Consider the following 24,606-nt stretch of genomic DNA (forward strand, 5'->3'; position numbering starts at 1 on the left):
TTACTTTTAGTCTGTAGATACACACTCTTGTAGTACTTTTTTTTTTTTGATGCCTGTGTTAATTTTCACCTGAAATAAAATAAAAATTTAAACACTTAATCCTGGCTTTCAAAGCTCCAGCAAGCCTCATCTTGAACATCATCAACAGAATGGGGGAGGGGGGGGCAGAAGGAGGGGAAGAAAAAAAGAAAAAAAAAAAAGGCTCTCAGTGCTGACTGATAGATTTTTGATATTGCCATGCTTCCCTTTTACTAATTATGCCCAGATTGCTCATCATGCCAGATACTGTTTATGCTAGGAATTTTCTACAGCATACCTCAGGGGCAAATTGCCTGTAGTGGTGATCTGGGAATTCTCTATAGCCTACTTTAACAAACAAACCTCCAGTATTCCTCCACATCACATCATTCAACTCTCTTGCCAAATCTCCAGCATGCTTTTCAGCTGAGCTAACTTCAGCTACCCAGAGAAGGGTATTCCCTGACACACTGATTGTTTATTCCCTCTAGAGCACAATATACACTCCCTGACCCCTCGATCCTGCACAAGCTAAGAAAACACAGTAGTTTTAAGTCATTAGGCTGTTGATAATGAAAGCCCTTGAGGTAAAAGCCATCGAGGCGAAAGCTCTTGTGCTGGACAGCAACGTTAGCCCGAGATTTCATGTAAATTGCACAAACATTTACAGTAATTGTTAATTCCTTCTCTGCTGAAGCCAGTTATCCGCCACCTCATCTACTTTTCACAGATAGAATAAATCTTCTTTTACAAGTGGATTTTATTGCCAGTATGATCAGGCTCCAAGTTTGGAATATTTAAGTTATTTCAACTGGCGGATTGCTTTTATCACACAGCGCACTCTTGGCGTACGACAGGAAAAGCTGTTCAAGTACACACCAGAACAGCGCATCTCCATCCCATGCCATCTCCCTGTGACACCTACCGCAACTGCTATTGATTAGCCCCTTTCCTCTTTAACACATTCAGAATTCGGCAGGCAGGCTGCTCACGCAACAACTCCTAATCCCGTTGTTAATCCTGAATACTCCTACGGGGAGCGGTGAGGCTGCAGGGCGGCACTCCAGCTGCAGCACTGTGCTGATGCCGCAGGGCCTTGGGTCTCCCCAGCCCCGTGCAGGCCTTGGCTGGTGGGACAGCCAGGGCCGCCGCCACGACGTGCTGGGGCTCCCATGGACACGGGAGTTTCTCCAGTCCCCACACGTGAAGATGTGCCAAAAATAGAGATATTTTTTGGAGGGGAACACGTGAGGGAGGCAATGGCTGGATGAAAAACCACCCGCGGTCCCTGTTGCATGCCAGCGGCGCGTGTCTGCCCCTACCCTGACACTGGGCCCAAGGCACGAGGCAAGCTGTGAGGTGCGAGGCCAGGGCGGCAGTGGAGGAGGAGGCCGGGGGTTGCAGAAGCCCCACGGCCTCCACCGGGCCACAGCCGTCGGTGGGCACCGGCCTGGCCAAGCCCGCAGTGGTGACCGGCAGGCGCCGGCGGGCCGGAGGCAGAAGCCAGCCGGGACCCGGGCTAGGCGGGCGGCTGTGGCGACGGGAGGCCTCGGGCCGGGCCCGGCCGGGCTGAGGCTCCGTCGAGGGCCGCCCCCCCCCCCCCCGCGCCGCCGCTTTGTCCTTGCCCGGCCCGGAGCACGCGCGCCCCCGGCCGCGACGGGAGAGCGCCTGCGCGCACCCGGCCCGGAGGGGGGCGCGCTCCGGCGGCCGCCAGGCGGGAGCGAGCGCCCCCTTCTCCCCTCCCCCCGCCCGCCGGCAGCGGCAGCGGCGGGCGGGGGCGGTCGGTCGGTCGGTCGGTCGGAGGCGGCCGGGGCCCCCCCCCGCCCCCCAACTCCCCCGCCCCCGCCGGCGCGCACCCGCCGCCGCCCCCCGCCCCGGCCCCCCGGCCCGCCGCGGGAGCCCGCGCCGCAGAGCGGGGCCCGCCAGCGCCACCCGCCGGCCGCGGGGCCGCACCGCGCCTCCCCCCGTCCCCCCCTGCTCCGGCTCTCAATGTTCCACACTGCCCGGCCACAGAGCCGCCGCCGCCGCCGTATAGCCCCCCGGCCGCCTCCGTCCCCTCCTCGGGCGCCGCGGGCCCGGCCCGGCCCCCCGCCATCCCGCCCCTCCGACCCAGCAGCGGGACAGGACGCCGGCGAAGGTAAGGGAGAGGCGGGCGAGGCGGCTGCCGCGGCGGCTGGGCGAGCGCGGTGGGGGGAGGCGGGGAGGAGGCGGGGGGGGGGGGGCTGGTAGAGGAGCTTTGTTCTTGTTTTCGGCGCTCGCTGCCTGGCGGCGGCCGGGGGGGCGCGGAGCCGGCCCGAGTTCACGCCTCACTTGGTGCACACGCACGGTGCGGTGCGGGGCCGGGCGAGCCGCCGCCGCCGCCCGCCGAGCCTAGCCGGGCTCTCCCCACAAAGCGCGGCCGGGCGGGCGGCCGCCTCCAGCCCTGCCGCAGCTCCCCGCCGCGCTCCTCCTCGGCTTCCCCCCCACCCCGCCTTCCCCGGCCGCCGGGGCAGCCCCCCCCCCCACACACCTCCTCCCCCTCCTTCCCCCCCCGGCCCCCCCCTTCTTCCCCGGTCGGCGGAAAAATGTCGGTCTGCCTGGTGGAGCTGCGCGGGGAGCGGCGGCGGGGAGAGCTGTGCAGAAGGTGCAGTTTGAATTATGCTTCTTCTTCCCCCCTCCGGCAGCTCGGTGGTGGCCAAATGCAGTTCTCGCTGCTGGCCATGTAAATAACCGGGGCTGCTGCTGCCCGAGTTGCTTTAAATGCATCTTGGGGTTTTTCCCTTTTTTTTAAAAAAATAAAAAGCAACAAACCCACAACAACAACATCAAAAAAACCCCTCGTTCTCCCCCCCCGCCCTTCCCAGCCCAGCCCTTTAAATGCACAGAGCAAGTGTACATTTCCATCTGAAATCAACCCAAGTGTTATTGGCAATATATTTTCTCGGAGAGAGGGGGAGAGGGGGGGATCTGGCGTTTGGACCCAATAAAATGCTCTGCTCCAGTGTAAATATTTACAGGGTATTAGTGACTTTTTAAAAAACATTTTCAGTGAGGTCTGTTATTTACAATGTGTCATAAGTTATTAATGTTCATTGCCTAAGTACCCTGCTAAATCTGTCTCATGCCTTAGAACAAAGTCGACAATTGGCATATTGTTTAAAGTATGAAAAAAATGCGAGTGGGTTTAAAAATTGGAAATATCTGTATTTTCAGAAGTGTAAATATTGCTTTGTAGCTGTCAAACTGCAGCCCTTGGGGATGAGACAAAGAAGTATATTTCAGTTAATTTCTCAGTGAAACGGAGATTCAGGTGTTCTCTGGAACTTGGGGGATGCCAAGAGAGAGTCCTGCCGGTTGTGTTAACTCTCCCTCTTGTCTTCTCCTTCCCCAAAAAAGTTCCCCACGATGTCCAGTGATAGGCAGAGGTCAGACGATGAAAGTCCGAGTACCAGCAGTGGTAGTTCAGATGCCGATCAGAGGGATCCACCTGCACCTGAACCCGAAGAGCAAGAAGAACGAAAACCCTCTGCCACCCAGCAGAAGAAGAACACCAAACTATCCAGCAAAACTACTGCTAAGCTATCTACTAGTGCTAAAAGGTAAAGGGGACAGTAAAATGTCCTGTAGTATTTTTGCACAGTATTTTGAGTTACAGTACTTGCATTGCGCTTTTCAAGGCAGAGGAGTTCTTGTAAAGCTCTGTGGGAAAGAGCGAAGTACCAACTGTTGTAGTACAGGGGCCTGCCGGGCAATATCTTCATTAATCCGTGTCTTACTGGGGTAATAATTACACTGACTTGTCATACGTCTTTTGAAGACTTGTTTGAGAACTTGGTAACTTATATGCGTTTTGTATTTGCAAAAATGCGTGAGAGACTGTCGGCTTTGGCTATCTTTCTCAGAGTTAGGTTTCCATGCCTGGTTGGTATAGGGTGGAGTCCTCCTGGTGTATTCTATTATCATCTGTAGACTGATGATGAGCAATGCTCTTTAATTAAAGAAGTCATGAAACCCCAGTGGCTTCTGTGGGCTTTATGACTAGCTTTTCATGTCAATGCATGGGAGAGCCGTACACACCTTGAAGTAATGGGTTTATTCTGCAGTTCTTTCAGGAGAAACTTAGGTGATTTTTTTCCCCTAGGATCTGCAGACTCAAACCATGGGGTTCTACAGGTAGCCTTTACCTTTAAATATGAAAATCTTTGGGAACCTTGTCTAGTTATATCTGTTGCATTTTTATTTGCATATAGGGTTACTGGCAGTCTAGCTCGCAAGACGTGCACTCTTATAATTTTCTGTGAATTCAGCTGTATGAAATAAGCGAACTTCAAATCCCTTGATTCTAGTGGTCTTTGGAGATGAAACGTAACTTTCCAGTCCTTTCCCTGGAGTTGCTTTTCTTTGCAAACAGTTACAAATCTCCTTCAGCAGGAAAAGCTGTGCAGTAGCCGTAGTAGCTTCAAGTTTTGCTTATACAGCATGAACACTGTACTTGTAACTTTTAGGGACACTTCAGTAATTTTGTATTGGACTTAAGTTCAGTAAATAGTTTTTGAAATGTCTCAAAATTGCTGCAGAGTATGACTGGGTGGCTTTGATGACTTTTGAGCTTGTTAAAGAGACCCTTTGAAATAGGATTGGCTAAAGAAAAAAAAGTTCTGTAACTACTGTGTAGGCTTTGTAATTTGTTGTTACTTACCCTTTTTGAAAAGCCTGAGATGCAGGCTTTCAAGACTGAGTTTTCCCCTGTTGCCTTTATTTCACTAAATTGTTGCAAGCCTAATTCCGTACATCTCGAATAGTTCAGTAGTCTGACTGAATTTAGTGGTGCTAGTGCAAGGGCCTGCAGAGCAGTTTCTGTTAGATCATATTTTAACACTTGCTATTCACGTGAAATTCATGGTCTTGCTTGTATGCGTCCTCTTCTGAAGGGAATACTTATTTGATATTTTAAAGAGGAATTTACTGTGCATCTTTTGAAATTACACCTCTTATGTACCTGAATAAACTATTAAATTGGCAAAAAGTTTTCAGTATTCCTCTTCCGGATCTTAACACCTTGGGAACGGTTGCAGTAAAGCTAAGCACAGCTTATTTCAAGTTATTATATCACTTTTAATCGTGTAAGTGCAGCTACTGTATAAGGTTGGGGGAGGAAAGGCAGCAGAAGGTGTGGAGAGAAGCAAAGTTGATGCCGAGAGATTATTCCAGTAACAGAGACAGCCTGGCAGATCTGCAAATCCACTTTTTAAACACACTGCAAAGTAGTAGGTAAAATATTGTCAAAAGAGTGTGTCTGCTGCCAGCGTGGTTCACTTCTTCAGCCTGGGTCACAGGTCTGCAGCGCTGGTTTAAAGTCATTGTCAAATCTGCCTGTGCCGCCCCCCCCCGCGCCTCATTTGCATATTAGCTTGAAAAGAAAATCTCTCTGGTAAAAAGTGCTCGGATGTGGAAAAGAGTTACTTTTCTGAATACTTGTGGGAAATTTCTACCCAACTCGGTTCTAAGTGTTCTGTTTACATGCCGCGCGGAGCAGGAAAAAAGCTGCAAAGTTTCTCAGCTGTGGGATTTGGGTTATGCCTCTGAGAACAAAGAGGAAGCAGCCATGTTAGCATTACTGAAGGCAAAGCCAATCTTGCATTTAACTGCATGGTGGTAGAGGGCAGTGTAATTCCCTGATTTATTCTATAGACTATCTCAAATGCTTTGTGTCTGTTCTCATTTCGCCAACAGAATCCAGAAGGAGCTAGCTGAAATAACCCTTGATCCTCCTCCTAACTGCAGGTATGTAACGGCTTCTTAAATTGTGGACGGTGGTAGGAGATTAATGTGCTCAGGCTAACAAATGGGAAACTTAGTGTTTACAACTGGTGACTGTTAGACAAAAATTGCGTACGGCAGGTTGAACAAGCGTAGGGAACGTTTGATATCGAAGTTTGCTATTTTGTCTGCACGTTGGAGGCGTAGCTATTAGTGATTGATGTACATAGCAGAGTGTATTCGGTTTGTTTTCCGTAGCTGGTCACTACCTTCGTGAAACATTAATTATATGAACTTCAAAATATGCTGAGGCTTTCAACTTAATGTCTGCACGTAGTTTGAACTGGCTTTTTGAGTGCCAGGTTTATAGAGTTATCACTTCATTCTGAAGTAAAGAACCATATGTGATTTTTATGTGCTTTCTCTTAGTATGTTGCTTAACAGTTAGATAAGCTGAAGCATTGCCTTTAAATTTATGTGTCTGTTGGTCAAAGTTGTAGTGCCTTGATAGAGAATATTTTTAAGGAAGTTTCCCACTTGGGAGACACTTCTGTTAGGTTTTAGAAAATGATATTGTGAGCTTGGAAGATTGAGTGATTTACTCTTAGATAAAGTGATGGTGACTGGAGCACTTGATCTGTAGGAAAGCTAAATAGTAGCATAGCTAGCTAATTTCTTTAAATCTTCTGCATGTTTTACTTTTGCTTAAAGGATGCGTAAAAATTCTTGTTAGCTGTGAGCATCTAGTGTTCAGATTTGCCGTAAAGCTACATTTAAATAACGTTGCTTTCATTTGATGCGTCTCAGTGAGATTTCTGACTGCAAGGTGTCTTCAGATTAATAGCTCATGTGTAACAGCGAGCCCTGTGCATGTTTGAAAACATGCTGGAAATGCTTTCTGGCTTTATGTTGGAATTGTTTGGCTTTTTGAATAGTTGGAAAGGTTTGGTGCAGGTCTTGCGAATTCAGTAAAATGTGAGTTGTTCTCCTGTCTGACTAGTCCGTGAGAGCAGAGACTAACCGGTGCTGTGTTTTATTGAATTTGTGGTAAAGGTGTCTTACCCTGAGGACTGTGCTGTGGATTGCTCGGGCAGTCGGATGTATCTGCATGCAGCGTCGGCGACTCTCTCTTTTCAATAGAGGCAAGCTCTGTCGAGAGAGCAAATTTCTGTTGGGTTTGGGGTTTTTTGGGAGTGGTGGTTTTGTTTTGTTTTGAAATGACTGTTTTAAATAACTTTTAGCAAATTACTGGGATCGAGTTCTGTGCTGGTCACGCACTTTGTACTTGGAGCCTCAAAGGCGGCTCCAAGGGCGCAGGAAAGTATTTAAATGAAAGAGAACGCCAACACTTTACCTTATAGTTGCTAAAAAGATAACTGTAGCAGTTTCGGGTACAGTGAGTTACAACTTGGCTTTTAGAAAGAGCAGCCTCCCCCCTCACACTCTCCAATACCATCTGATATTTAGCTCCTTGGGAAAGTATGTTCCTCTCATACTAGCACAAGAGTATTGCAGAGAGTTTTTCTTGTGAGCTGGTGCTACAAGATGCCCAGGAATGCTGTTGAGAATGATGAACACCCCCCCCAATGTGTCCAAAATTATTCAAGTTTCTCTCCTGCAGAGCGCAAGGGAAAAGCTTATTTTTTTGTCAGTAAGGAATTCAGTGCTTCAGTTCCCATAAGTATTTTTCAAGAGGAATATAACCCTTTTACTCAGTAGTAACTGTATGATGAGTGCATATTTACCTCTTGCAAAATAAAAAATATTTACGAGAGATATTCGCTTCTCTAACAGCGATTCTGGGTTTTCAGGATGAACAATTTGAACAGAGTTTCAGTGCCCAAAGGATTACTGTTACGTTGGAATCGACTTGTTAGAAGGAGCCTTTGTGGTATGAGGAGGTAAATGCAGCTGTGTGTTACGTGCAGGGCGGTTGAAGCTTGTAACACGCTTACAATCCTACAGGTTGTAGGAGCACAGATTAGGCAACAGACTGACAGCAGGCATGTGACACCTCTTCATTGCTCGTCATGCAACAAGCAGCAGAATGCTACTTACTACATTTCTTGTAAAAGAAAAAGAATTTGTAAAAAAACATTAAAAACCCTATATAACTTGGGCATATTCACTTGTGCTTTAAAAATAAAATCCCTTGTGTCATAAGTTCACCCACAGAGATTTCTTCATGCGAAGTTGTTTCTCCTCCAGTTGTAGAGCACACCCTTATCATTTGCAGTCCACATGTTACAGGCTTCACAAGAATTCAACCGCCGACCGATGCTCTTAGATGTTGGCAGTCCTTCTGGTTACTCAGTTACATGAGTGATAAAAAAATAGCAATTTTAAAAATATGATAATGGCATATATAAAACATTAAATGTTACTTTAACAGGATATAGTACAAGTACTGAAGACTATGTTGAACTCTCCTGTATCGCGTTAAACACTGATGGCTGCTGCCTCTTCTCACCTGCCAGCGTAACTGCACGTGGAGTCGCTCCATTGGAGTGATCTGAGGCCAATTTAGCTACTTGAAAAAGACACTGACTAGGTGCACTGTGATTTTCACGCAGAAGAGGTGTAGGTTTCCTCAGCAGTGAGATTTCCCCCTGTCGCATTTGTTCCTATAACATCTGTTTTATAAAAATGCCAGAGCCCCAAGAGAGCCCCGTTCCTGGGTGTGCTGCGCAGGCCTGGGCTGCACATTGATTTCTATTTTAGGCAGAATTTAGGCGGAATGACAGGCACAGTAAAAATGTCTAAATAGCAGTTTTCTGCTTGCTTGTCTCAACAGCAGAGATTGATTTCTGATTCTGTTAATTGGACAATGAACTGTTAGAAAAAGCCTGTTGTCATGCATCACGTTGTCATGTCTGTGAGCAGTGAATATGAACTGCATCTTGGGGGTACCAAATATAAAACTTAATATCTTTATGCTGATAGCTTTACTCTTGAACATACAGTAATCCGTTAAGTTCCTGTGATTTGGGTGTGATTTCCAGGAAAGATAAAACAGAGAAAACAATAAAATTAGATTTGGTCTTAAGCCACTAAAGATGTTGGAGGGAAATTAAGTACTGCTTTATCCTCATGTTTTCTCCTGTCCAACAGAAGAGCCTGAAATGAGTCAGTTACTGTCCAACATGCTCCGTAGCACTAGGACAGATAGGTAAACTGAGGACACAGGTATCTGATACTGTTTTTTCTTGCTTTTACTGGCTTAACTCAAAGCTGTGCTACTTGGTGCAGTGTGCTGTATTTAATTTCTTTTGTGCTTTTAATAGCATAAAGCAAAGCTAAAAAGGTCTTGGCCCTATTGCTTCTAGGCAGCTCAATTTCAAACCATGGCAAAGTGCTTATACATACTTCAAGGTATGGAAGTGTGCCAAACCCCACCGTTATACGTTCTCAGGAAAAACCTGCAAAGATCTTGCACGTAATGCGTCGTAAATCTGGGCTGCAGAGATGCTCTTAAATAGGTTTGACATATCTGGAATAACTGTTTTCAGTTCATGGCATAAAACTGTTTAGACAAGAGGTCACCGCTCTGTAGCTCAGGTTATATCTGAGGCTGCTGTTCTGACCTGCCCAAGTTGGAGGCTGGAGCTCAGGTGGAGCAGGGCACAGCCAGCTCCGACGCTCATTGTGCTTCCTGGATTTTAGGGCTGGCACAAATGAGGCCGTTCCCTGGGGTAGCATGATTTATAGCCGCTTCCTTTAGCTGTTCCTGGCTGCCCTGCCGATCCACAATAGTAAAAACATATATTCCCTGTCTTCTTTCCTCGTTCCTCCTCGTTTCCACTCCAAAATTAATCATTGCTCATCTTCATGGCAAAGTTTTTGAAGTTCAACCCATTATTAAGTAAATTTAATAATACCTGTGCTAGCTTAGTTTATAGTTTACAATCTGTTTTACAACAAATCCTGTTTGGTATAAACTTTGTAGGAAATGAAGGCAAACACCACGGAATCACGGAATTTTTCAGAGTTGGAAGGGACCTCTAGAGATCATCTAGTCCAGCTCCCCTGCTAAAGCAGGATTGCCTAGAGCACATTACTCAGGACTGCATCCAGGCGGGTCTTGAAAGTCTCCAGAGAAGGGGACTCCACAGCCTCCCTGGGCAGCCTGTTCCAGTGCTCTGTCACCCTCACCGTAAAGAAGTTTTTTCTCATATTTGATCGGAACTTCCTATGTTCCATCTTGTGCCCGTTACCACTCGTCCTGTTAGTGGGAACCACTGAAAAGAGTCTGGCTCCATCCTCCTTCAACCCACCCTTTAGATACTTGTATGCCATAATAAGGTCTCCCCTCAGCCTTCTCTTCTCCAGGCTAAAGAGTCCCAGCTCTCTCAGCCTTTCCTCGTAAGGGAGATGCTCCAGTCCCTCAGTCATCTTTGTTGCCCTATGCTGGACTCTCTCCAGCAGTTTCCTGTCTCTTTTGAACTGGGGAGTCTTCTTGGCAACAAGGGCACATTGCTTGCTCATGGATAATTTACTGTCTACCAAGACCCCCAGATCCTTTTCTTCAGAGCTGCTTTCCAGCAGGTCCACCCCTGACCTATACTGGTGCCTGACATTCTTCCTGTATTCCTTTTGGATACACCAACATCAGTGTATCCACTCAGAGCTTAATTCATGTGGTTTAAAAGGCGGTGAGTTAAGATAGTGCATCTTTCCCATGCAAATGGGAGCATTTAAGCATTTTATAGTCTGTTCTGTCAGTTGGCTTTAATCTCTTCTCTTTGTAAAATTAAAGATCAGACATCTGAAAGCAAGTGGTTAAAAAAAAAAGAAAAAAAGAAAAAAGGCCAGACAAAACACGTGCCTTAGAGCACTGGTCAGAGACAACTTTCTTCCTTCAGAACTGCTGGGAAATGGCAACTCTTAACGAGGGAGAGCTGCTTGGATCGTCCCAAAGGCTCCTTGCTCTGTCACATCCTCTAGCTAGTGAGCTCCTGACCTGATAGGTCTGTTGAAAAGATTTTCCTTAACAGGGATTATTATCTTAATTACTATTTCTTTTCAGGCCTTATATGCTAGTATATACTAATGCGATTTCTTGAGCAATACTACAAAAGGTAGCAGCTGATGATTTTGCTGTTTGTAGCCTCTCCTAGGCTTGCAAGTAGGTTGATAATTTATGAGTAGTTAATTTTAAAATTACTTATTTTAAAATAACACTCCAAAGTATGTGCACTGACCACAATGGGAGCAAGGCATGTAGGGGTTTTGTTTTAATACAGGATTCTTCTGTTTCCTAAGGACTGCATTTGTCCCTTTCATTACTGCCACATCTTGGGCTAATTCTATGCTGCAGAGTGTTGCCAACCCAACCCCACGGTCTGGAGTTTGACACAAAGAAAAATGCCTGCAAAACCCTGGCAGACGAATGCTATTACTGGTTTAGTTATGGACCCATGAATCCAGATGTTTGTAACTGTCTTGCTGTGGTTATTACCCCATCAGTGGGGAAGCATTGCAGTATGTATTTAAAGCAATATTGCGAAGGTATTCTTCAGACCAGCAATTTAAGCTCTTTCAATTGAGCTGTCTGAAACAATGAGGAGCAATGAACGATTGTGCTGGTGGTGCAGGCTCTTCCACGCGCAGAGGTAGCGCTGGATTTGAGCTAACGCAGTCCTTGTGTTAGCGAGGAAGGTGCCGCAGCTAAGCTGGTAGAAGCCTCCCTTTTGTTAACGTACTCTATCTACGGTAAGGTTATAGGCAAATGTTTACTCTGCAAACAGTTGTGCCTGTTGAAGATGTTACTGCACAGCGGTGGTTTGCTCCGGTTCTGCTGTGGAGGTGACTACTCCAGTCACTGAGTGAGGCAGATTTATGTGATTACTCCATAGTGCTCCCCGGGGGGAAAGGGGAGAAAAAAAAAAAAAAAATCATCCAAGTTTGCTTAAACGGTTTAAATAGGTGATTCAAACTAACTCTGCTGGATTTTTCCTCCCTCCCTTCAGAGCAGGCATTGTTCACACAAAGCATTTTGTCAGACACACCAGGATATGAATAAGTCAATCCATTCCTTTGTCTCTCAAATGTAATAAGTTTCCATCTCTCCTTTGTCAAAGCCAGGCATTAGTTCTGTTGCTTTTTTGAAATCAGTAGGGGGAAGTATATTCTGAATGCAGTCAAATACCAGGCCCTTGTACAGTAGCACGAACGTGTGCCCAAGTCTTCACATATACTTTTTTTTTTCCCAGCCAACCTGTTGACTTTTCAGATCTATGGCAGACCCCCAGTTTTGTGTTTACTCTGTTAATTTCTTATTGGGCAAAAGTCTTCAGGTTGCTGAATAATGAGTCTTACTGAGATAAAAAAGATGTCAGTTTTGCTTGTTTTCACCTCTGCAGTGAAAACCCCAACTGTGAACACTAAATAGTTCCCTATAGAATGAGAAGTTGATTAAGGTATGTAAGAAACAGTGTATTAGGATTATGTGCAAAAATGCATGTGCTGAAGCTGAATGAGCAAAATTTAAAAAATGTCATTCAAACTCTACTTGATAATGTATCTTCTCATAGTTAGTTTATACTTTTTATTGTCTCTCCCTGCCCAGCGCTTTCTCACCAGCGAGTGCAATAAATGTATGTGACGAGAAAAGAAAGCTGGAGTTTGCAGAATGGTTCTGAGAACACAAGCCCACACGATTATTATGTTAGAACGCTTCCTTCCCTATCCAGAAGTTTGCATTTGCAGTTTCAAAAATACAGTGAAGAGGATTCACAACTCCTGTAAGAACATGTTTGAAGTAGCTCTCAAGTGAATATTGAAATACTACTTTTTAGTATTGTCCAGCTCTGAATAGTTCTGTCGTTCCTTCTAAAGCAATTCCTTCATTTTTAGTTGCTGAATGTAAATCAGTGGCTCCCAGTGATTTAAAGATATATTTATCTAGTGATAGCCTTGATTTATCTAGAATTATTTCTACTAAGCATTTTCTTCCATTCTCTTTCTACCCTCCCTCTTTCTTACCAGGAGAGCATAGTCTAGGTGAGAGTAGGAAGGAGTGATATAATTTAGCACAGCAATTAGAAGTCAGATATTTTTGTATTTCTGTCCGTTTGTAGTGACAGCCTGATTCTGCCATCTTTATGTGTGCAGAGTGCCTTTTACTTTATTTGCCAGTAGTCAGTGAAGCTGCTTAAGGAGTGGGGATGAAACAAATTTAGAAAGGCATTTCAGTAAAACATTTAAGTGTGAAGTACAGCTAGAGTGCACTGTTATTTAACGTGCTTTTATTAAAAAAATGCAACACTGGAAGATTGTGTAACTCCTGAATGTTTTGAATTGTGAGAATATTTAAATTATTTTCTTTTCAGTTGAGAGTAGATGACAGATCCACTAACTCAAAATGCCTCAAGTCTTTTTTTTTTTCCTGTGCTAGTATCGACCTCTCTTGCAAGCTATAAACCAAGGTGTTTTACCAACCCCCACATAGTGAATTTCTCATGCAAGTAATCTCAGTGGCATAATTAATGACAGGGTTATGCAACACAAATCAACAGATCTACTCACGGGAGTAGGTTTTCATGCCTGTAGATTTGCAGGTTAGGCACTTGTGTAAGCAGTGGCCGCAGTGCTGTCGTACACGCTCTTAAATGTCTGTGTGTTAGTCAAAAGGTCGTATAAATCTTTCACCAGTTTTCATTAGCATTACTGTCAAAATGAAAAGAAAAAAAAAATTCATGGCTGTCTGTCTACTCTAGAGTCGTAGAAATAGTTCAAACACTTTTCACACAGCTACTGGCATTAGAGAGCGGACCCTCATTATGTCTAAGTTTTATCTGGAAACAATAGAAGAGCCCAAGCCGGACCAGTTTTTTAAGCAATTATTCAAGCATTGTTGTGTAAAAATTTGTGAAAACCGCAAAGTAATGTGTCCTTAGACTTAAGGACAAATCTGCTTTTCAAATCTCCGTTTGTATAACTCTACAAAGGCCCTTCGGGGTCTGTGATAAAACTGATTAAAATATGCCATGTATCTCTCTATATATGTATTTTTATTACACTCAAACTGTGCATTGCTCACCACTGCCAGCCTGTCATATTTAGTTTGTGATGAACAGTATGTATGGCAAGGTCCTGGCACGCTGAGTGCTTCCCCATCAGCCTGATTTGTCTGTGTCTGTCAGTTACTCTTCTTTGATTTCATCTTTACTTTTACAGACTTGGGACACCTAATTTTAATTCAAATTAATAAAGTCTAACTATAAGAGAATCATCTGAACTACGTTAAACCCTTTATCTAAAATGAGTTGACTACTTTGTATAAAACTGATGTGTGGAGATTTCCTGGAGCTGGTGTAACTAGGGTTTGCATAGATGTGGAACATTTCAGAACAGGCACTACAGACATCATGAAAAATACCTTGAGCATGTTTTCTGAGTTCAGGGCTAGGTAGGCAGGAGCAAGGATATCCAGCTGCCTTCTAGGACAAGAGCGTGCGTAACATTAACCTAGCCAGGAACTATGCTGTAACTTTAAATTGATGCCTTACTTTGAGCCAGTAACTGCTAGTGATAAATGAGTCCTAGCCTGCGTGCATTAATTTGGATTAATTTTCCCCATGCGGAGGGTGCACTATACTGTTGTCTAGTTCAGAACTGTGGCTGAAGCAGTTGTTAATTTTACAGCACTTACTGTAAAACAGACTGGCCAGATCTTTTAGGAACTCGGATACAGATTTAGTCGACTGTGTTGAAACTACTGTTCTAAGCATCAATTTCAGAAACAAATGAGGGGAGAGATTTTCTTGATGAAACACCACTGTGACCTGTAGTTATCAGTGGGTCACTTTAAGGTTGGAGGGATTTGTAGAGAGGGTCTGTAGAGGACCATCCTGCAGTCGTTAGTAATTGATGTTTTCATTATTGACGTGGATACTGGAGTAGAGCATATAAATATTGCATTTGCAGGAGGGGGTTGTAGGCACATTGGAGGACAGGACTAGAATGCAAAGTGATGTGGGCAAATATAGGAAGCGACCTTAAAAATAGCATGTAATTTAATAATGAGAACTGCAAGGCACAGCACTTCAGTAGGCATAATCAGCTGCACAAATCCATAGGGGAAAAAAAGACTGGATGGGGAGCAGTTCTTCAGAAAAGGTGTAGCCGCTCTGAGGATCTTGTGCTTTCCAGGAATCAACAATACGAGGCCCCAGCAAGAGAAATAAATAGAACGGCAGTCACAATGAGGGGATGTATTTAAAAAAAGAAAAAAAACCCCAAAACCTCAAGTGTTGGAGACATGGTATGTAAAGCCATCCCTTTCAGTTCAGCACTATTAAAGGCCAGCTGAAGTACCTTATCCAGTTTTAAGCATAACGCTGCAAAGTGACACAGGCTAGCTGGAAAGAATACAGATTAGAGGAAAGCAAGCAAGCAAGCAAGAATAATCTTTGGATGTAAAGATAGTTGCTGCAAAGGAAATAAGGCAATTGTTGCCAGTCCTGTCTGGTGGTTATGGAGTGCAACTTAAATTGCCATAATGAAGGCCTAATTTAGACATGAGGAGTACCTAGCTATAAAGAAAGTATGTGTAAGGAGGTCGTGGATCTGCATTGCCAGAGATTTTTAAGAACAAAGTTTAGACAAAGGACTGGCAGGAGCAGTTTAGATACAGTTGATTGTATCTATAGGCAGGAAATGGACTAAGTGACCTCTTAAGGATCAGTTTGACCAAGCTATCTGTGATAGTGGATTTAAATGACAATGTTAAAGGAAAGCTCATTAGGAAGTGATATTCCTCTCCTTTAAAAAACTGTATTTTAATCAGGGTTTTGCAGTATAATCATCCTGGAAAATATACAGGTTCTGTAATTTCAAGCAACAACAGTAACAGGAATTATTTAAAAAGTCACTGGAAGTGCACAGGTTTTGTCCTGTTGTCTATTGAAAAAAAAGCAGATGTCTAGTGATTTTTCTGCTGATTTATTATTCCACTCCCTGCCCCCCCACCCCCTTTTGGTTTTGTTTTCATTTTGGGTCCAATCCTACTTTCCTTGCACAAAGTTGTCACGTCCTGCTAACTAGAAATAAGCTAGGCACCTGTCACCAATTCTCCAGAGGTGTGTCATCTTTGTGAGAAACTAATAGCACCGGTTGTGCAGTAGATCTTGACTTTTGATACTTCCTTTGCTTGGTGGATTCTGGATTCTCTGCTTTTGTTCTGCAGGCACGTAAGTACCGCTAAGACCGAGATAAAAAAAAGCAAAGGATATTTTTTTTCCTGCTTCATAGAGGCAGTTTGCAGTAGATATTCAAGCCTTAATGCATCTGTGCACAACACCCCAAATGGATCCAGGCACATAAGGAAACAGTTGTGTAGCAGCATACTGCCACTGACCATGGATCCTATCTCTAAGCACCCTCTGGAGTCAGGGCTCAGAAGATTGTAGTGAAAATGTAAGCAGCCTGGCAGCTTTCCAGCTGATGAGTTAATGCTGCTATAAACTTCGGTAGTTCCTCTCTGAGGCATGCAGAAGGGTGCAGGCGCTGGGAAGGTAGCCAACGAAGGCAAAGAGCAGACGGCAAAGCTAAAGGCCAGCCTCAAGGATTCACAACACGATTGTCTTTGAGGTGGGTTCCTCCCTTGCCGGAAACCCTTAATGTATCTTCAGTGGCAGGGCTGGAAATCAGTAAGCAAATTAAGGTATGCATTCAGTGTGACGAAGCCAGCCTGACTTGTGGAAGCTTGATGGGCGTAGCTTGAGCGAAGGGAGCTATGCCCAGCACTCAGGCCACCACATGGCTGGATTAGCAGTACAGGGCTGCAGAAAGCTGGGGGTTCTCAAGCATGCCAGCTCAGTTCACTGGGCCTGAAGCAGCGGGTTTAAGTTTGAACTCAGGTTATCAATTAATTCTGAAGCCTAGACATGGAAGTCACCAAAGTATTGAAGACAAGAGTAAATCAGTAGAGCACCAGCAGGTTGGATTCCATGGGACAAATGGAAAATGAATGACAGAGAAGCATTGGTGGTTTCCTTTCTGTAAGGGAAAGTTAGCAGCAGAAAGCTGCTTTTTTTTTTTTTTTTTTTTTTTTTTTTTTTTTCAATTTAAGTAAATGCTTTTAGCAGAGTGACTTTGGAGGGGAAAAAAAGGTATTACAATAGATGAGGAGCTATGCAATAAGATAAATGTTCATCTGATGGTGATTCTTGCTGTGAAGCCGCAGCCATTGTAGCAGACAATGGACAGCCAGATTCCTCCCCGCACATAGGCACCTTTTCTAACAAACAAAGGACTTGTCTGCTGTGCAGTCACCACCTGGGATATGCTCATGCTTTAACTAGCTTTTGTCCTTCTCCCTGGTATCTCAACATCAGAGACCTCATCCAGGCTGGAGGATCCATGGGACAAGTGAAGTGGTGCCGGGATGGTTAGCTGACATTGAGCTCTGTGTCTTTATTGTATGTTGGTGCTCGTCCTAACTTGTTCATAGATACCTAGGGCATATCTAGATCTACTTCATTATTATCGATGGCAGAAGCTGTAGTGGTACATTACAGATTTAGCAACACCTCCCTCTACAAACACCTTAAGGGCCCAGTGAACCAAACCCACTATGCCAAAACCCAGTCTTGTGTTTAGAGTTTTAGACTTCAACGTCTTGGGGGGGAAAAAAAAGATTTGGTTTAATTTCTAGCCTATAAAGCAAAAGCAAAGAGAGGTCTTAAGAGAGTAAAATCAACTTGTAATGAACACTGTAACAAACGCTATATTCCCATGGAAGCAAATTTAAGTGATCTAAGTTACACAGCACAACCTACTGCATATTAAGCATAGTCTGAGTGATTAAACAAACTTCTTATGCAAAAGGTGGAAATACTCTACAACCTAAAATTCTATAAGCATGATTAAACAGTAATCAAATCTGAGAGCGTGATCTTCACATGATAAACTATTTGAAGCACAGTCTACGGCTGCAAAAGTGTTTGCTTGTCTGGAGTAGATATTTTGTATGATACCCATACATATTGTAGACAGACAGGTAGTGCCTAGCTCCACGTTCCTCTGCCTCCGCAGAGTGCTGGGATTGCTGGGGGTATGTGAAGAGTTACACTAGCAACCTCAGTACCTCTTTTTTTGAGTTTGGTTTGCCTTTTTTTAAGTAACTGAAAGCCAGAATTACAGCTGGTGTACTTATGTATGCCAGAGCAAACACACCATTACTTATTTTTTTAAAAAAGACACAAGTTATTAAAATAGAAGGGACATCACCAAAACAGAGTAGTAGGAGAGTAGTGATTTGTTTGATAATATACAGTACCGCACCTTAAATAGATCAGCATGTGGAGAAATCATCTAGATTCTCTGAGAACAAATACAGTGAAAGCACTTTTCTTTCAAATGTTTTGGTTGGCTATTTATTTTTCATGGTAATACCCCAGACTTGCATTATTTGAAGTCTTTGTGTTTTGTTAAGCCTGCTTGCATTTCTTAGGAATAGAAGAAATAAAAAAAAAATCTTATCAGTTAGAAGGCAAGCTAACAGTAGCGGTTGTCGACACTAAACCAACTATTGTAGGCTGAGCACCGTGTGGTTCTCCTAGATATAAAGGGAATTCTTGGCAAAGTTCCCACAAAATGACAAGTGTGCCTCACTAGAAATTAGTGAAGGTGGGGTCAGGGATGGAAAAAATAGGGAGATGTGAGCTGTACTGATCAGATAAATGTTTTGTTATTGCTTGATTTTCTTTCTGTACAGAAAGCAAGCTTTGTAAAAATATGCCTTCAGTTAGGCTTTGATAATTCTGATCTGGGCAGAAGGAACTGGGAACTTTTACTTCCTGTGAATTGCATTTGTTTGTCTTTTGTGTGTTGTTTTTTTTTTCCTATGCTTTACATACAAAGTCTAAATAAAGCTAGAAATAATTATTTGCTGAAGGTCTAATAAACTTAATTTGGCCTGGCGTTGTGCGATGGTGATCCGTACTGCTGTTCTCTGTAGTGTTTTGATGGAAGTGAAAAGCAGGAGCTGGTTCTGCAAGTTGAAGCCAAGGTGCAGAAGCACTTGTGAGAAGTTTTGAGCTTTTTCTGTGGAACCACAAGTTTGTTGCTCTGAAGCTGTAGTTACCAAGTATGTAAAGCTGTTTTCAGTAGTAGATTCTTTAAAAAGATATTAGAAATTTGAGGGGAAAAAACCCCCAAAGTTTGTCTTTTTTCTTTTGTAACAGTTAAAAGGGTTGCTACTTTAGGCGCTTTCCATTAGGCAATTGTTGGCTGGAGAGATGGAAAAAGTTTCTTCTGCTTTAGCTCACCACCTTCACATTTAGCCTTCTATCCCTTCAGACACAACCAGTGAGAAATCACATTACTGTTGGCTTGTTAATACAGTTATCAGTTTTTTTCAGATTCTTATTAAAGTTTCTTTCTATCCCTTTCCTAAGAGGGATTGGCGGTCGCAACAAATTAGCTCTTGTTTGGGTGATCACTAGTGAAACAGTTACGTGATGATGACATTTTAACTCTCACACTGAGATTTTAGTAGAAAATTCCAAATTCCCTGTGTCCTTACCCATTTAAGCGTGGGGGGGGAGGGGCGGAGTTCTGTAGCCTGAAGCAGACAAAGATTTGCTAGCCTAGAAATCATAAGGCAAAATTAATCTGTCCTGGCAAATACCTAGGCTGTATGTAACATTGGAAAAATAAATCTTTGAACTTGGGATGGACGCAGCTTTCTGGATTTCTTGGCTGCTCGGTTCTCGTGGCTGGGGGCACATGGCATTGCTGAGCTCCCCGGTACAGCGCTGCCGGCTGAAGTAGCCTGAGTCCCAGCAGGTTGGTAGGGCTGTCTGCTGGCAAGTTGTTCCCCTCTAACGGGTACCTCTGCTTTCTGCGGGCTGCTGAAGTACAGGATTGTGCCATTCAGGGAATGAATGTGACTCCTCGTCCTGCTGGGGTGCTCTTTAGGCCATTTGTATCGCCCCTGAGTTGCTCTGTGTGCTGCTCTGCGGTGTTAGCTGGGGAGCCGGCCCTGCTTGGTATTGGTGCTGTAAATGGCTCCAGCCTACTTTTCATTCGGGCAGGACTGTAAGAGAGGTTTTGGTAACTCTCTGCTTTGTTTTTGGTGTGCTTAATTTTTCTTTACTCCTGTATTCAGATTATGACCTTTGAAGAGTAAATGTAAATAGAATCTCTTGTCTGGATTGTCAGACTCAGTTGTGCTTGTTTTTAAACATGGGAGTCAAGAGACAGGAGCGACAGTGAGCGTACCTTCCTGCACCTGAGACCAGCTGGATGCCTCCCCTCTGAATTCCTCCATCCAGGCTGGGCAACTTTCCCGTAAAGACGACATGTGCCCACCCGTGTGATAGCAGCTAGTTTCAGGAGGTGGGGAGATTAGAGAGCTGTTTGAAAAATACTGCTGCACCAGTAGAAATATCACTTGGGTTGTTTTCTGCTTCTCGAAAGTGTGGGAAGAAGAACAGGTAGTTATGAGAGACGGCATTGCCCCGGGTCTTAGTCCAAATCCATTTATGCCCAGAAGCGTTCCAGGTTTGTTAACTTTGAAAGAGCCATTAACTTTTGAAGCCTGAAGGGGGAAAACAAAAAAGGCACCACCGAATTGTGCAGTGAGTAGTTCGTACGGTGCACTGAATGTTATTTCTGAAAGTAATTCTGTTGATCTTTTTCTGAAGTCGGTCGCTGATCACGAAACTTGAGGGGTCAGTTCTGGTTCGTTTTGCAGTAGATGTCATTAGCAGTGAATGCTTGACGAGGAGCGTCTCTGAGATGCTGTGCTGCAACTGCTTGTGCTTTCCATATGCAACATCTGTGCTCGGTACAAAGGCAGCTGGCAGCATGCAAAGCACCGTGAGTCATCCTGGCACTGCTGGGGTGCGTAACGACAGTCTCTGAGCCAGGTGCAAGCCAGACCCTGGCGTTTTTCTGGTCTGTACACAGAACAGGGCAGAGAAACAGTGGGGAACAGGGCAAAGACACACACCTTTGTGCTCTTCTGTCCTGGGTGGGTGTATAAACCACCATATCCTGAGTGCTGTTTGAAATTGCACCAGCTGCTTGTGGTCCCAAGAGGCTGAAACCTCTCTCGGGAGTGAAGGCATTTCTGGGGGGCCCTGGGTCAGCTCCAGAGCCAGCAGCGCCAGCCAAGGGCACCCCTTTCTCCCGGGGAGGAACAGTTTTGGCCCACAGTGATAATAGAGGTGTAGCCCTGCTCTGCTTGTGGCATGACTCAAAATGACTGTGCTAACGGGTATTGTTAATCCATCAGTTAGTAGTTTCTCTGATTTTTTTCCCTAGCCTCTAAAGTTTCAGTGTTGGAGTCTGGATCACCATTGGAATAGGAACTTGGGGAAAAAGATCTTCCTAAGTGAAGTTTGAAAGACAGAAGCTTTACTGTAAAACCTTTCTCTTCTCATTTTTGGTATCTGCAGTAAGTTGTTCCCGGTATTATTAATTCTCCTGGCAGGTGGAGTTAATTTATTTGTGTGTTAGTCTTCATGCTGCTGGATGAATTATAGATTTAATTATGGTCCAGGTGCTCAGAGCTTTGCTGTTCTTCTAAACGTGAAATATAAAGAAAAAATAAGTCTGAGTAATTTTTTGGCTTGTTGAATGAATGTAAACATCGGGAAACTGTGCCAGAGTATAAATAAAGAGAGGATTTACTTTGCAGAGAATGTTATTATCTACTCCAGGGTATTCTGCTTTGTGGGGAGGATTAGTGCTCTGCGTTTTACTGGGACACACCTGTTTAGAGCCACTACCCTATGCAGCAGAAGGCTAAAAACTTTTACCTATAATTCCTTGTATTTTCAGACAAAGTTTCTTTTGCAATTACAGCCGATTACTAGTGGCCAAAGGTTGAATGGAGTTTAACATAGTCATAACAAGAAACACTCCCTGATTCCCTGGTAGGTGTAAATAAACTACCTGCTTGTAGTATTATTCCTCTTCATCTGTGTTACTTAGTCTTTCCTTTTCTGCCTGGCACAGTTTTATTCACAGTCCTCGAGTGTTCTCATCCTGCAAAGCTACTTATTTATGTTTGTTTGTTTCTTGTCCTAAAACAGTTTTCCATCACTTTCCCTTAATCTGTATGAAAATTTATTTTTTGTATGACATTTAATTCCATGAGAGCTCTTTTCATAACTGGCTGTTCACTGTCGGGCCGGAATACAAAATCCATGAAAAAATTATTTTTTTACTAAGATTTCATAGGATATTTGGGCAGGGGGCAAGTGTATGAGCTATGTTAATTAGCTTGGGTTTACATCTCTTCGTTCCTCTTTTGTTTCTGCCGTTTTAATTACTGCCTTTCTGCTTCATGGCCCTGAGTCAGAAAAAGCACACCATACCTTTCTCACCTTTTTCAGGAAAACTTATGTGTGTGTGTTTAAATGCTTTTCTGAAGGGAGTGTGAATTGGCCCCGTTTCAGCTGCCACCAAACATCACTTGGCAGAGCCTATGGAATAATATGCCAGCGTGTCTGCTGCAGTATTGGGGACCAAAAAAAATAAAGACTATGCTTCTTTAATATATCTTACTATTATAATATGACATTTATACATGCAATAGTATGAATTTTTCAGATGAAGATCAACTCATTTATTCTTGCAGTTGTCCCCTTATGCTCCTTTTAATTTGGGGGTCAGAAAAATTGGTATCATGATTTCATTTATCTTTTTGGGGCTGGGTAACAGCTACCCTCAGGAGCCTGCTGTTCCTCAGACAGAAATAACACATTTAATACATCTCCTGAGGAAGCAGCCAAAAGTGCATGTTCTGACCTCATCTTTAAGCTTTTTCATTTCCTTTACTGACACTTAATGAAGTTACTATCACAGCCATTAAAGATAATTTTGTGAAAGTAGATTATGTAATAATTACTGTTTCTTGTACTGTTTTTAGTACAAAGTCAGGTATCGATGCTGATTCTTCATTTTGGCCCAGTGTGGCAATGCCGGTTTGCTGTGGTTGTTAGATGTGAAGTGTGTGTTGGATGTTTAAGTTTGAGGTGGGTAAGGAGTTTGTGTTGGGGAAATCTGCATGATTTAGAGCACCTTGATGTTTTTATTGGAGATAAGGAATTTGGTTAAATTGAAGGGAACCCTTCCTAATGTCTCTGTATTTTCCCCTTTTTCTTTGATGCTCAGTGCAGGAGATCATTTCCAAAAGTTTTGCCAGTCATGGACTCCATTCTGATTCACTGGTATTGACATTGTGAAGAGCTGTGCAAGTGTCGTCGTAATATCACTGGTGCTAGTGGGCCTAAAAGTGGATTCTTAGAAATTTTTTTAAGCTCTCTTGATACACTGCAACTTTTGGTTAGGGAAGGTACACATGGCAATTTCTTTACTTGAATACATCTTTAATGTGGTTAAGTTTAGAATAAGATTAGGAAGTAAACTCATAGGGATTTTTCCTATTACGGAGCCTAAATTTAGCTTCTCTTTTATATAAGCGCAATTTTAGATCATGAAGTACATCCACTTTGTGGGAGGTTAGTGAATGAACGGACTGGGGGCTGACAATGTATAGGCTTTCAAGTCCTTTACTCAAGAAGGGAATGCAATTGATGTCAGCATGTTAATTTGATGGAGTGCATTTATAGGAGGCTTTATATAGCTGTTGGGTGTTAACTTAGAACCGTGTCTTCATTTGGTACATTTGTTCGTTTGTTGTGTCCTTAGGTTATTTAATAAAACATGCAGTGAACCATTAGAAAAAGCTCCTGGACTTTGTCTTCCAAATAGCTATTGCTGGCAGTGTTAAGGTTCTTCGCATCTTAACAGTCATTTTTCTTTACAGCAAGCGTGATTCTGAAGAATTATTTACTCTCCATGTATTACTATATGTTTTTATTTTAAAACTGATTTATATAGATTGGGGCTTTTCCCGGTTTTGGAAGTCAAATTGAGTGCACTGTAATTTCTGGAGACAAGAATGCTACTGTATAAAATCCTAATTAATACAAAAAAATAGGCAGAGAAACAATTCAAGACAGAGCCACACACTCCTCAGATTCCGGTTGTTTCTAATACTGACAGGCTTTGTGGGCTTCACACATGTATTTTTCTGTCGGGTTGTATGTAACTCCTTACAGTGGTGCAGTGCGTTAAACAAGGTTGGCTTTGCACCACTGAACTGTAATCAGTCCGATCTCATTATTACTCCTAAATCTTGGTTCGCCATAAGCACACTATAGATGCTCCCCGTTTAGTGCCCAGGAACTCTTGCCTTGGAAATTGTGTGCCTTTTTAATGTGTCATGGCTCAATTATCACATTCGTTTTTGGCTGCCAAAATAGCCATATATATTGTCTAGCAAGTGACAGCCTGGGCCTTTATCTCGTCCTGGCTGTTTGCCAGCTGTTTAATTGCAGCCCTGTGTTTGCTGTGTGTCACATCTTATGGTGGTCTATTATACCCAGCTAAAACAATATTTTGAAAATGTTTCAAATGTAAACTAATTCTGTGAGGCTTTACGTCCTGTTATTTACATGAACTGCTGAGGATGTAATGTAAGTCATTTTTTCCCCTACAAATATGAACATTTGTACCTCTGATTATCTCGTGAGTTTCCAGGGCAGAGAGAAGACAAGATGGGGATGCAAAAATGCTATCTTGTCCCCTTGAGAGATGTAATTAAAGCTGTACACTTTTCATGTAATTTTTCATTTGTAGTTTCCAAGGCATTTTTAAAGCCAAATATTGTCTTTGTTCTGCCCTTTAGAAAAGAGCAAGCATGCAGAAACCGAGCTGAGATCTCAATGGGAGTAGTAAAGCCTATGGGCCATATTTCTGCTCAGACAGATACTTCGGGTGAAGGCGACGTCGGGTTTTGAGTGAATGGTGTCGTAGTGAGGCAGA

The 24,606-nt window shown here is 43.6% G+C and overlaps 1 protein-coding gene across 3 annotated transcripts in view; it reads left to right on the forward strand.

Annotated features, from left to right (window-relative positions):
* Positions 1 to 1,949: 1,949 nt before the first annotated feature.
* Positions 1,950 to 24,606, forward strand: part of UBE2E3 (ubiquitin conjugating enzyme E2 E3) — a 57,444-nt gene continuing 34,787 nt past the window's right edge. The window contains exons 1-3 of one of the 3 annotated variants that reach the window (XM_063341702.1): positions 1,955 to 2,155; positions 3,394 to 3,596; positions 5,731 to 5,781. In XM_063341702.1, coding sequence (XP_063197772.1) covers positions 3,403 to 3,596; positions 5,731 to 5,781 — 245 coding nt within the window. In that variant the 5' untranslated portion in view covers positions 1,955 to 2,155; positions 3,394 to 3,402. Of the gene's footprint in view, positions 2,156 to 2,518; positions 2,642 to 3,393; positions 3,597 to 5,730; positions 5,782 to 24,606 lie in introns of those variants that run through there. The other 2 variants (XM_063341703.1, XM_063341704.1) reach the window with 2 other exon arrangements.

The sequence above is a fragment of the Chroicocephalus ridibundus genome, chromosome 7 (genome assembly GCF_963924245.1).
Source record: "Chroicocephalus ridibundus chromosome 7, bChrRid1.1, whole genome shotgun sequence".
Taxonomy (NCBI): Eukaryota; Metazoa; Chordata; class Aves; order Charadriiformes; family Laridae; genus Chroicocephalus; species Chroicocephalus ridibundus.